Source organism: Atractosteus spatula, chromosome 11, assembly GCF_055471065.1.
Source record: "Atractosteus spatula isolate fAtrSpa1 chromosome 11, fAtrSpa1.hap1, whole genome shotgun sequence".
Lineage (NCBI taxonomy): Eukaryota > Metazoa > Chordata > Actinopteri > Semionotiformes > Lepisosteidae > Atractosteus > Atractosteus spatula.
Window position 1 is genome coordinate 8,168,264 of NC_142716.1, and position 12,266 is coordinate 8,180,529.

Below are 12,266 nucleotides of genomic sequence, written 5' to 3' on the forward strand. Positions count from 1 at the left end.
AGGAACCCTTTGATTCGTCCGTTATCCCTTGCAAAATATATCCTAGTTCCTTGAGGACGTGCCTTTATTAAGAAGAGCCGCGGGAGCATGGGAAAGAAATCATAATGATTATGAGCAATTGTGTTTAAATGCTTTTTTAAGCAGACAGAAATATGACAAATGAAGGGATAAGTCTGTAAGCACATTAACGTCTGAGGGTTTTTTCAAGGTTGCTAGTAATTAATATCTCACACGAGTTCCAAATTTACATGGGTTAAAGTTAAGTTAACATGGGCGGTACTATAAATCGAGTACTATGTAAAATTCCTTCTATGAATAAAAAAATAAGTAGATACTATATAGAGGAAAATTCAGTACCTTCCCCTGCTCACAAAAACTTTGGATATAAGGAACAATAGACATTGATCAAACTCTTAAGTTAGTAAGATTAAGGACCAGTTTACTCACATAGAACACTTTATTAATATTAATGTTACAAAGTGAAGTAAGCGGAATGGACGACACTGCAGGTGTTCTGCGTTGCCCAGGTGATTTTACTTAAAAATCCAGGACATTTCTTACCAAGCTCCTCCTCCATTGTAGAGCCACAGTCATTGGAACGGGACACTCCGAGGACTCTGTTGAAGAGAATGGAAAAAGCACTCCCCCAGACACCTGCAAAAAAAAGAGTCTTCTATTACCACGTGCTAACTTAAAATCGATTTATTTATTCTCTTGCGAGTAAACTGGTCTTACTGTTACTGTATCCTTGCTATTCGTTCAGTAAAAAAAGACTAAGTAGGATCACCTACGCTTGTTATAACTGACTAAATTGCATTATTCCACAGAGTACATCATGTATTCTTTTCCCAAAGATCTCTCTGAAAGACCATGGTTGAGGAATTGCCCCACAACTTTTCTTCAACATTATTTGATAAAAGGAGCTTAAAACCTAACAGTACTGTTAGATCATTTTTGCTACTTACTGTAGCTTTTCCTTGCTTTGCTTCTCTCAATAATAAAACATATTTTTTAAAAATCTATTAGAAGCCATTAAAAAACTAAGTCTAGAACACACACAAGTCTATTTGCATGAAAAGAATGTCTATGTGTACTGTAACATGCAATACTGATACTAATTAGCTTCACAAAACACCAAGACTACTTATAATGTGTCTCCAAATAGTATTCAGTCTTTACAAATGCTGATGATTATTAAGTTTTCCTTTCCTTATTTATTACAATTGATTGCCCCTTGTAAGGAAATATGCTGACAGATTTCTTGGTGTACTGTATTTGCTCTGAGTGTCCTCTATTAAAATCAAAGAGGTGACAAAAGTGATGATTAATAACACAAGTATTGAAGAATATGAGAATCCACACCCAAGACCTTTAACTGGTTCCTGTAAAGAAATCCACATGCTTAGTTGTAGGAGCTAAGGATTCAGGTCATATAGGAACACAATCAGGTACCCATTCATCGTCCTTTCACTTTCTAGATTTCTTTTCTGGCAACCCACTGAAGCTAAGCAGGTGTGAGCCTGGTCAGTACCTGGATGGGAGGCCTCCTGGGAAAACTAAGGTTGCTGCTGGAAGAGGTGTTAGTGGGGCCAGCAGGGGGCGCTCACCCTGTGGTCCGTGTGGGTCTTAATGCCCCAGTATAGTGACGGGGACACTATACTGTAAGCAGGCGCCGTCTTTCGGATGAGACGTAAAACCGAGGTCCTGCCTCTCTGTGGTCATTAAAAATCCCAGGCGTTTCTCGAAAAGAGTAGGGGTGTAACCCTGGCGTCCTGGCCAAATTTTCCATTGGCCCTTACCACTCATGGCCTCCTAATAATCCCCATCTATGAATTGGCTTAATTACTTTGCTCTCCTCCCCACTAATAGCTGATGTGTTTTGAGCATTCTGGCGCACTATGGCTGCTGTCACATCATCCAGGTGGATGCTGCACATTGGTGGTGGTGGAGGGGAGTCCCTGTTACCTGTAAAAGCACTTTGTGTGGAGTGTCCAGAAAAGCGCTATATAAGTTCAAGCAATTATTAATTATTAATTATTTTATTTCCCTAACATTTCAAAAATATTATTGTTTTAAATGATACCACCGATAAAATGCAAAAAAATCTGGAAAAACTGAAATTTTGTCTGTAAAATCAGAAATACCTGTTTTTGTACAAACAATAAAACAAGGTGAAAATGAAAATTCCATACTGTAGGTTTTTTAAATTCAGGAATATCATAGTGCTCTGTTGAGGTAGGTCACTTGCTTATGGTGGGTGTTGTCTGTGTTTCGTATGCTTTAGCTGCAAATTTTACACAACAGCATACTTACACTTCACTTAATACAGTGCTTGTATTTTTATGATATAAAGAACAATTTTCATTGAATTTGTTATAATGTTGTTATAAAATGAACCAAAATAATACTGTTTTTTGGCTGAAAAAAATAGAATTTAATGGAATCGGACAATAACAGACATTCATTCCCCCTAATTAGTCGGTTAAACTGTTTGCTGTACTACATCCCTTGCTCTCTTTTGCTATAATGTCATCTCCTCTCCACCTCACAGTGTGAATTCCTCGTCTCTCTGACAGCACACATCAGAAGCACTTTAAAATCTTTCTGCTCTTCTGTGCTACGGTCTGACATGGACAGAAAAAGAGAAAAACACTGACATGCCCTCCCACTCCAACTTGTGATTTTGTGCAGCGTTCCACAGCAATTATCTAAAGCTGGGGCCATAAGCTCCAAAAAGTCTTCAAATTTGATAATTACTGATTATTAAGCAGAATCTTTTTTTTAGAAGTTTTTCTGACTCATTGCCCTGGGTGGGCAAACAAACACTGATATAAATAGACCTCAAGTTAGTAAACATGCTTACAGATTGCAACATCAAGTCAGTTTTCTCACAGATTTTTACAGAAATGAAAACACTGTGATTACTGCAAGTAGGTATCAGAAAACAAAGGAGAAAGCAGATTCTTTGTTCATACTACCCTGATACTAGGCGCTCCAAACATTCTCTTCTCATGAGTAGACTTTTGTTCTTATACAATACCTGCTGCTCAGAGTGACAGTATCCTTTATCCCTTAGTCATATCCTGCAAGGTGACTCTTACCCATGAGAAAATGCAGTGGGTTCTCTTCATATTTCTTCACCACAGTGCCCATATAAAACTTGCTTCCAAAGCGATCAGGAGTCATGAAAGTGCCATATTTAGCCATCCCTATCTCATAGGGGCTGAACTCAACCCAATCTGCAGAATAAAGAAAGATTGGAACACATTATTTCCTCTGTCTAGATCTATATTCAACTCTCAGTATTCTTACACACAAGGTTCAGAACCTGATCCCACTTTTGTATTTTAAATATGACGCACATTTCACCCAATGGAGCATTTTTAATCTCTCCCTCGTCCGTCTATCTATGTATACTGTAAAGATCTTCCTGCTGACTCACTCGGAGGTTACATTTTCACCCTGCTCTGATGTCACTTTGTTCTCACTGCAGCTCCCTGGCTCATCCTTCTCGAAAAAAAGATGGTGGTGGTGGGGAGGGGATTCAGATAGCCCCATCCTTGCAGACAGGTTGTTGTTCACCTCAGTCAGGTGAGCTACCCCAATAACGTTCACTTTTCGAATCACTCCTCTCCTCTGCCTGAATTAGGCTTTGACCAAACTACCGCAATGGGAAGTTTTTAACTGACATTCAGGAGGGACAGTAACCAAGAAGCCAATTTCTTTCACCCAGGTGTTAGTTACAGATATCTCATGCAAACACCTCATTCTCACAAGCACCCCCCATCTCCACATTAGCAGCCACTCTATAGCTAAGATAAGATAAGATCATATTATTAGCCATATACAATTTCTTGCATTAGAAATTTGTCTTTTCGCATACCCCAGCTTGCTCTCCATGAGACACACAGGCACACAGCCGGGGAGAGAGAAGCTGGGGGTCAGAGTGCAGGGTCAGTCATTTATATGGCACCCCTGGAGCAGTTGGGGTTAAGGGCCTTGCTCAGGGGCCCAACGGAGTAGGATTCCTCTGCCGGACGCGGGATTTGAACCGACAACATTCCATCCACAGGTGCAGATCCTTAGCCCCAGTGCACCCCTCAGCTAATTACTCTCCCTGGGGGTCCCAGCCTCCTTGGCCTCTGGCAGGGGCTGCCCCTCAGCCAAGCGGATCAAGGTGTAACTTGCTATAGTTCAAATACAGTACTTACTTAATACTGTACTTAATAAAGATTCACAAAGCATCTGATTCTTGGATGTTGTCATTCCACGTGAAACACAGTCGTTTTGGGGTAGCACACAGAATTTTGTGAAGAAATCATGAAAAGAAATTAAACGAGTTACACTAATATACTAAACTGAAACATAGTTGCCTGAGGTACACATGGAGTGTTGTAAAAAAATTGTGAAAGTAAAACAAACTAGGAATGCTAAACTCATATGTCACATTATATGATCCTTTGCTTATGAGATAAAAGGAAAAGTGGGCATGCTAACTCAGTTTTGAGATTGCATTTCAATATGTAAACTGCTCTCCTAGTTTGTCACTGAAGAGTAAAGACGAGACAGTGCAGACTTAAAAGAGACCAGCACAGAACTTTACTCATCTTCATCAAAGCATGTCTATGCAAAACCAGGCTAAAATATTTAAGTTTTCTTTTTACAGAGGTTATTTGTTAAGAACATGCGTTTTAAATAACCTGTATAATTCAAACCGTTTTTTAAGAAAATCCCAATGACCTCCAATTCTATCAAAAATTGTATTTAAGAGAATGGAAATACAATGATTAGGGAAGTATTTCTCCAAAGGATTGCTTTGGTCTTTCCGTATCAAATGTACCACATTCTAAACTGTTGCTTTATTCCTAGAATTTATATAAATGTATCCTCACCTTAACAGTTTTAGTGTTGTGTATTTCCTTAATCTTTTGTTATTTATTTGATGACTGAATACAATAGAAAAAATTACCTAAATCATGGTGTAAAATCCATGAATGTTATCACTATGCCTAGGGTCATGATAATATATTTAGATGATTATTTGGTTGTCAATACCAGGAATGTAGCTACTGCATAATTTGATGAGTGGCAGCACAGAATTGTCAAGTCTAATACCTGACTCTCACAAAATAACTGTACAAACGTAAATTTATTTACATTGAAGTATTTAGTGAAAAATATGAAGGAAAAGAACAGCAAGTAAGAACTAGTTAAGAAGGATCAAATCATCTAAAAATGATGTACAAGACATTCTGTTCATCTATTTTGGAAAGGCAGGATGACTGAAGTCATAATGTGACTGACACCATTAGCAAAATGTGAACATTCTTATCATGTTGATCTGTAGTAGCGCTTGATGATCCAGGGTGGTCATTTTGCGCTGAGTCAGCTCAAAGAACCAACATACAGTATAATCAGAAGATTCTGAGCTTTATGCTCTAAAGAGTTCAGCTGAGTTTCTCATAACCTTTATTTTCTTATCATTTGAATATCAGCATGCAAACTAATCTAACTATAAATAGAGTACACATCTACAGTATGTGTGAGATACAAAATATGTGATATCCAGTTCTGTGTCAATACTGAGATGAAGCTAAGAGAAAAGTATTGTGAGTCACCTCCATGAATGTCAATATAAACCACAAATATCAGCTTATGATTTCTCTAGCTCACAACTCCATTAGAAGCTGAAAGCGATAAGAAACATAGCATGTGGCGATATGCTTATCATCAGCAAGCAGAAGCAAGTGCTGAAAAACTCTTCTCCTGCAAAAACAACAAATTACTTACAAAGTCACTGTTTTACAAAACACAGATCCACTGCAGTCATGTGCTTGTCTGCGATTACACAAGGCCAACTCTTTAGAAGGTGTGACCAATCCTGGTCAAGTCCTAAAGGGCCAACTGTCTTTAAAACTGCAGCACCAAAAGAGATGGGCGAAGCTGTCTAATTGGTCTAGTTAAGCCAACAAGCAGCCACGAAACACCAGCCCTCAAGTAAAATGATTGGACCCCCATGATTTCCAGGAATTGCAATTTTCAGGTGCATCTTCTACTTGGCCTTACAATAACTCCTTCTAACTTCTTATTTTAAAAAAGTGCAAAAGGAAACCAATCAGCACATCTTAAAAAGACTGATGATTTCTACGGCAGGAAACGGTTTGTGTTCTTTTGTATAATTTCAGAATCAGAAGCTGGGAAAGAATTCACAGCTCACCACATTCAAGCAACTAGCAGGGTACGAACACACATCCTTACCTGCAAACATAAGTTCTGAGACATCAGGTTTGACATGCAGGCATGTAAACAAAGGCATTGGACATTGGCCTTCATTGATCTTCTCCTGCATGTGGCTCATTTTAGTGTCCATTCTCTGTAGGGCAAATAACATGCATCCCTGTGTTAATATCAAGAAGTATTTCTTGGATAAGATATTCCAAATCAGTTTTATATTGTCTGGTCTCAATTTAAAAATTAGCCATGTCAAGCAGCACAGAAAAGCATCTGCAAATAATGTTCCTGATAAACAAGGTGCTTCTGATCTGGGACTCCTCAATATACTGTAGTAACATGTCACCACAAGGTGAAAAGAGTTATTTGCATCGGGTTGCAGAATTAAGCTGATGAAAACAAAGGTGTCTCTGTATCTTGGTACATCTGAGCGGTCCCTAGAAATATTTGCTCCGATGAACAAAGAGCATTAAAAACAAGAGGAAAGCCAATGTGAGCTTAAAATAGCTGGCCATACAAAAAGCCTGAATTTGCTATTTTTACATAAATAGGAGATGACCTTTTATTAGTTATATGATCATGATTTACTGAAAAGGAAAAGCTGAAGGCCTGCAGATAAGTATAGCAGGTCAGCATGTGCATTTCAGAGATTGCACAAACTGCAGCCCATTTACTTCTGCAAATGTTGTAGTCTTCAGACAGGAAGGGCCTATCTTCCAAAACTACAGTATGTGGCGACACTGTGGCGCAGTGGTTAGCAAGGCTGTCTCGCAGCATTGAGCCCCAGAGTTCAATTCTGGACCCAGGGTGCTATAGTTTGTATGTTCTCCTTGTGTTTGCATGGGTTTCCACAAGGTGCTCCAGTTTCCTCCCACAGTCCCAAAACATAATGGTAGATGAATTGGCTTCTGGGTAAATCGGTCATAGACGTGAGTGTGAATGTCTGTGTTTGTGCCTGTGTCAGCCCTGCAATGGACTGGCGTCCCACCCAGGGTGTATCCTGCTTTTCTTCCTGTTGCTTGCCAGGCTAGGCTCCGGCTCCTCTGCGACCCTGACTTGGTTTTAGCAGTTAGAAAGTGGAAGGATTGATATACTATGTACTAAGACTCAGCGACAGGGTTGGCAAAAACAACTTGTAGAAGTCTGGGAACTTACTCCTGGGATTAGGGTCTCTCCAATGAGCATGCCAAAAATGTCAGTGAAGGTGACAGGCTGCCCAGAGGCCTTTTTCCTCCAGAGGGCCTCGATGTAGCGCTTGATGTGCTGTGGCAGGAGGAGGAAGAGGGGGTTGCTGCTGACACTCTTCATCACCTCTTGGTTGATTTCCTTAGGGCCTTTTGCTGGGAAGTCGGGGTGGGAATACAGTGTAGACATGTACCTGTGGCGAAGGGGAAGACAATGGAATACCCATTCAGAAGCAACCTGCCTCCTGTGGCTTGCTTTTATAGGAAAACTGGGCTACATTTACTCAGGTCAGGCTCAAAGAAATCTCATCACTAAAATACTACTGGGGAATTTCAGTTTCAGAAAATGGGTTCTTGCTCCATGCACAATGTATTTAGTTTTTTCTAGAACTGTTAAAAATAAAAAAAAAAACTGTACTGTGATCCTAGCCTTACCCTGTGTAAATTAGAAACAGATTCTGTATTCATTTTATATATTTCTGTATGTTTTAGTTTTCTATGTTTAATACGATCAAAAAGCAGTACTCAAAAAGCTTATCCATGTGTAATGATGGGATTTGCTTTTAAGAAAGTGAAATCTCTTTCAAGGTACATACTGTATTGTAGTTGTAAACTATATTCCTTTGTTTAACTGGTTACCAGTTACAAAAGTATATCTGAGTGGTGTTCAGTATTTTTTTTTATTGGATAATATATTATATTCCTCTAGGGGGAAAACTACTATCAGAATCTATATTACATTTATTAAAAATACATCAATTTTCTAGATAGAGACGGTTAAAACTGCATTTTGTTAATAGCGATTATATAGTAATCAGACAAAATATTACAAAATTGTTTTCATTCTTATTGAAACCTTAAATTCAAAAATAGTTTCAGTCTTACTGAACCTTAATTACCTGTTACAATAAAATAAATTCTGTATTTTCTTAAACATACATCATTATATTAAGTCCTAACTATAATTAAATAATTATATTTAACTATAATTAATAATATGATACATTATTTACACCTTTAAAAAAGTCAAGTTGTACAACGCTGCTGAGGAGACATTATCAAGAACACATCATTATCACCACAACCTCAAGTAACTTTTTTCTAAAATGTACAGACCTTCTTTGTTTCTGAATCAATATACTGAGAATTCTCATTTATAAAGAGCTACTTTAACATCGGCATCATTATCATGAGCAGACAAGGGGCTGACTTCCTCACCACAAATCTATATACTGTAAATTGAGCACACAGGTTCTTTTTGAAAAAAATACTGCAAAAAAGAGTCTTCCACCAGCTCTCAACAGACAGGAAAAGCACAAAGCACACTCACCATGTGGATCCTGAGAGACCAGCCACATACGTGGCACAGTCTAGAACACCCGACTCGTACAGAGCCTTCATCACTCCAGAGAAGCCCACCATTGCCCGAAAGCCCCCTCCAGACCCGAGGATAGCTATCACTGGGACCTACCAACATCAAGGAATCAATGATGTTTAACGTATGGCATTCAACTTCAAATAAAAGAGCAATAACTAGCATCCTTTCTTACTTATCTGCCTTTAAGATATCCTGGTTTTATCTTTTCTCTTATACAGTATAAATGTAAGAGCAATGGGGTACATAATTATTGTTTCTTTGGGTGGGTGCTCCCCTAAGTCAGGGAATGTTGCAGCACACTATGACAAAATTGTGGAAATCCTCAATATTGTAGTTAAAACGGTACCTGTACAGTACCTGGGTCTAATACACTACTGTGCTATATTGAAATGAACACTTGCGGAACAGCGGATATCTTCAGTTTTCTCGTAATACTTCTGCACCACCCTTCAACATGATAATCTGCTTCAGGCCAGCAGCCAACGTGCTTGTCTGATCTTTTTTTAACTTCTTTTTTATCTTGTCCATCCATCTAGGCTCTTAACAGCCAGAACTGGCCACAACTCTTTTACTGGCATCATTGGACCAATTTAACAGTTTGTGCTTTAAAGAGACTTGGAAAATCTACAAAAATACATTGGTCCAAATGCATAAGCACTTTAGGAGCTGTGGTAATGGCATTTTGATCATTTAACTCACTTCTCTAACTGACGATGGAAGAAAACGACCTTTCTCCATTTTCAGCAGGTTCTTGATTCCCAGCATGACCCGATCCCTGCGCTTCTCCCGAAATAACTTTTCTTTGTCACAGAGGGCCATGCTGAAGCGCAAATCAGTTGAGGAACTGGGGACACACAGTACAGAAACGTTAGGTATTTAATCTCCAGAGGGACTGTAGAAAAACCCCTAGCCTGAAAGCAATAACTGGGATCATTATGCTATTCGCTTTACCTAGTTTGAAAAAATACAGAAAGGAAAACAATAGACCTTATCCTTAACCTAGATATTACATATGCTAAACTGATACAACATAATTGACCAGGTAGACAAAAAATACTGTAATACAAGAATTACCAGCCAGTTATTAACACCTTCAGATAGTGAAGGATTTACAGTATAAGTAACATACTGTATAGGCTTAATTTTGTATGATGTTAAATCATTTTTTCCACTGTTGTTTTAGGAAATTACTTTTTCTAGAAGTCATCATTAAGATCATACCTAATTCTGCAGCACAATAAAATACTTGCGGAGATCTTATTTTGAAATGAATTTTCAGAAAAAGTCACACAATGTGAATGCAAAAAGCCACATTCAAGGAAATTGGCGTAAGAGTGTTTTTTGTGTTCCCCTACAAAGATTTACAAGATTGCTTTGATCTTTGCAGAAAAGCAAAGCACACCACTCATAAATGTGAAAAAGTGATACATACCACACCTCGACGGACATCTCCAAATACACCTTAGTTACCTATTAAAACAAAATATACCGACGTTATTGAAATGTGATGTTACTATTTAGTATATAAACCATTCAGTCACAAAGCATGAAAAAAACAATGAATGTTAAAAAATCTTTTGAGCAATAAAAGTTACATCATAATATTTACTTTTCATCTTGTACCTCAAGACACAAATTGTACATCTTCAGTGAAATAATATTTATCTATACTCTATAGCTAATTTCATGTTAAGGTAAACTAAAAAGAAAAATAAAAAACGTACAATTAAAAAAATCAAATGCAACAATTTAATTAAATTAGCACTCAAATGGATTCAAGATGAAAGAGTATAGAAGTATTTTTATAAAGACAGTTGACCTCTAATAAAATCGGGCAAAGAGTTCAGTCACAGCTTTGGGCCTGTAACAAAAGACCTTTTTTTACTGACTTTAAGTTTCAAAACAAAGAAGAAAAATAAAACATCCTATAGAAGAAAGAATACACAGACACACACAAAGGGAATGAGAGTTCACACATTACGGTAAAAAAAACAGAAAAGAGAAGCTCATTAAACAAATTCTTCAGACAAGAGAAAGCATCTATCCTTGCTGTCACACGTTTGGAGCAGCAAAATATAACTGAAGCTGAATTTTTTCATAAGGGTAGTTTCTGCAAATTATTATGCGCCAGTGTGAACTAACCGTGGGACCACCATATAACTTGATGTGCACTAGAACACTCTATCACAGGATGGGATTTTACAACTGCGCCTAAAATCTAAAGAACCCAATGTGACAATAAGCATCATGCCTTGGTTAAATGATAATCAGTTGCATTGGGTGAATCAACATCTTACTTTGCCAATGAGGAATGGAACCAGCTCTGTTTGTCCCACTTTGATTCTTGAGATGGGAAATGAAGCAGTACCTAGAGTCTCGTCCATAACATAGTTGGCATCCATTAAGGTTATCTGAATTGAGAAGAAAAAGGTCAAATAACTCACAGAATTAATACGTTTAGAAGGTTAAATCTGAGTTAAATCTTGAAACTATTACCCAGACAAATATGATCCCTGAAAACTATTCCCTTAATTTTTAAAATAGTATTTTTAATTTACTCTGATATTTATACCTCCTAATAGCTAAAACCTAATGGCACTCGTAACAGGTCTTTCATAAAAAGGTACAGTATTGTGAAAAGGAAATTGCTGCAATGGGACATACAGTAGGAAGGAGTGTTTTCTCCATAAAACGTAATTGGAATGATTGATGAGGATGTAGTAGCAAAATTAAGAGCACTGCAGCCGTTCCACATTAAAATTATAGTGGTAGTTGTACTGTACCTTTAACATGATTTTTGTGATATTTTATGAATGATTTTACATAATAATACACAGAACTAAATCAAGGACAATAATTCAAATAATACAAAGTACAAGTACAGCACAAGGTGTTGACAGATTAAGTAAAACACAATGGATGGCATGCTTCATGGGTAAATGTCAGACTTTCACCTCAAGCACATTCTCTTGATTGGGATCCAAAATAAACTCGAACGTCTCATTCCACTTCGGATTCACATCATTGTTTATGTGCTTTGTCCGTTTTCTGCTTTCTGGAGCTGAAGGAATGAACAGTTCCACGTAGGGGTCTGGGGTATCGACTGCAGTCGCAAAAAATTAAAAACATTTTTTTGTTCAGTTGAAGTCTTCGAAGCACTGGTTCACTTACAGTACAGTATGTGGGGGCTGGGGTAAGGCACAACGCATTTTAAAAAGCCTTGTCATGGTCTAAAACATGCCATTGTCAAAGACACGTAATTCCAAAACACATTTTAGCAAAAAAAAAGATTAAAAATCTAGCTTGATAAAATTAAAGAGACCAGAATCTGGGTTAACTGGGTAAACTGGGTAAAATCCCAATTTCAATCATTTGCTTTAATACAGTGTAAAAAGACCATTTTTAAAGAACACAGGCTTGAATCAGATCTTTTGATCTAAAGCTTTTAACACTAGTTCGGGGGTGGCAAACCA

At 37.8% G+C, this 12,266-nt stretch overlaps 1 protein-coding gene across 1 annotated transcript in view; it reads right to left on the reverse strand.

Annotated features, from left to right (window-relative positions):
• LOC148823447 (cytosolic phospholipase A2-like) overlaps window positions 1-12,266 on the reverse strand; it is a 30,473-nt gene that overhangs the window by 7,405 nt on the left and 10,802 nt on the right. Inside the window, exons 4-12 of the mRNA XM_088928018.1 lie at window positions 11,748-11,896; window positions 11,091-11,204; window positions 10,226-10,263; window positions 9,493-9,637; window positions 8,746-8,882; window positions 7,387-7,609; window positions 6,259-6,373; window positions 3,102-3,239; window positions 562-654 (exon numbers count right to left, since the gene is read on the reverse strand). Coding sequence (XP_088784144.1) covers window positions 562-654; window positions 3,102-3,239; window positions 6,259-6,373; window positions 7,387-7,609; window positions 8,746-8,882; window positions 9,493-9,637; window positions 10,226-10,263; window positions 11,091-11,204; window positions 11,748-11,896 — 1,152 coding nt within the window. The remainder of the gene's footprint in view (window positions 1-561; window positions 655-3,101; window positions 3,240-6,258; window positions 6,374-7,386; window positions 7,610-8,745; window positions 8,883-9,492; window positions 9,638-10,225; window positions 10,264-11,090; window positions 11,205-11,747; window positions 11,897-12,266) is intronic.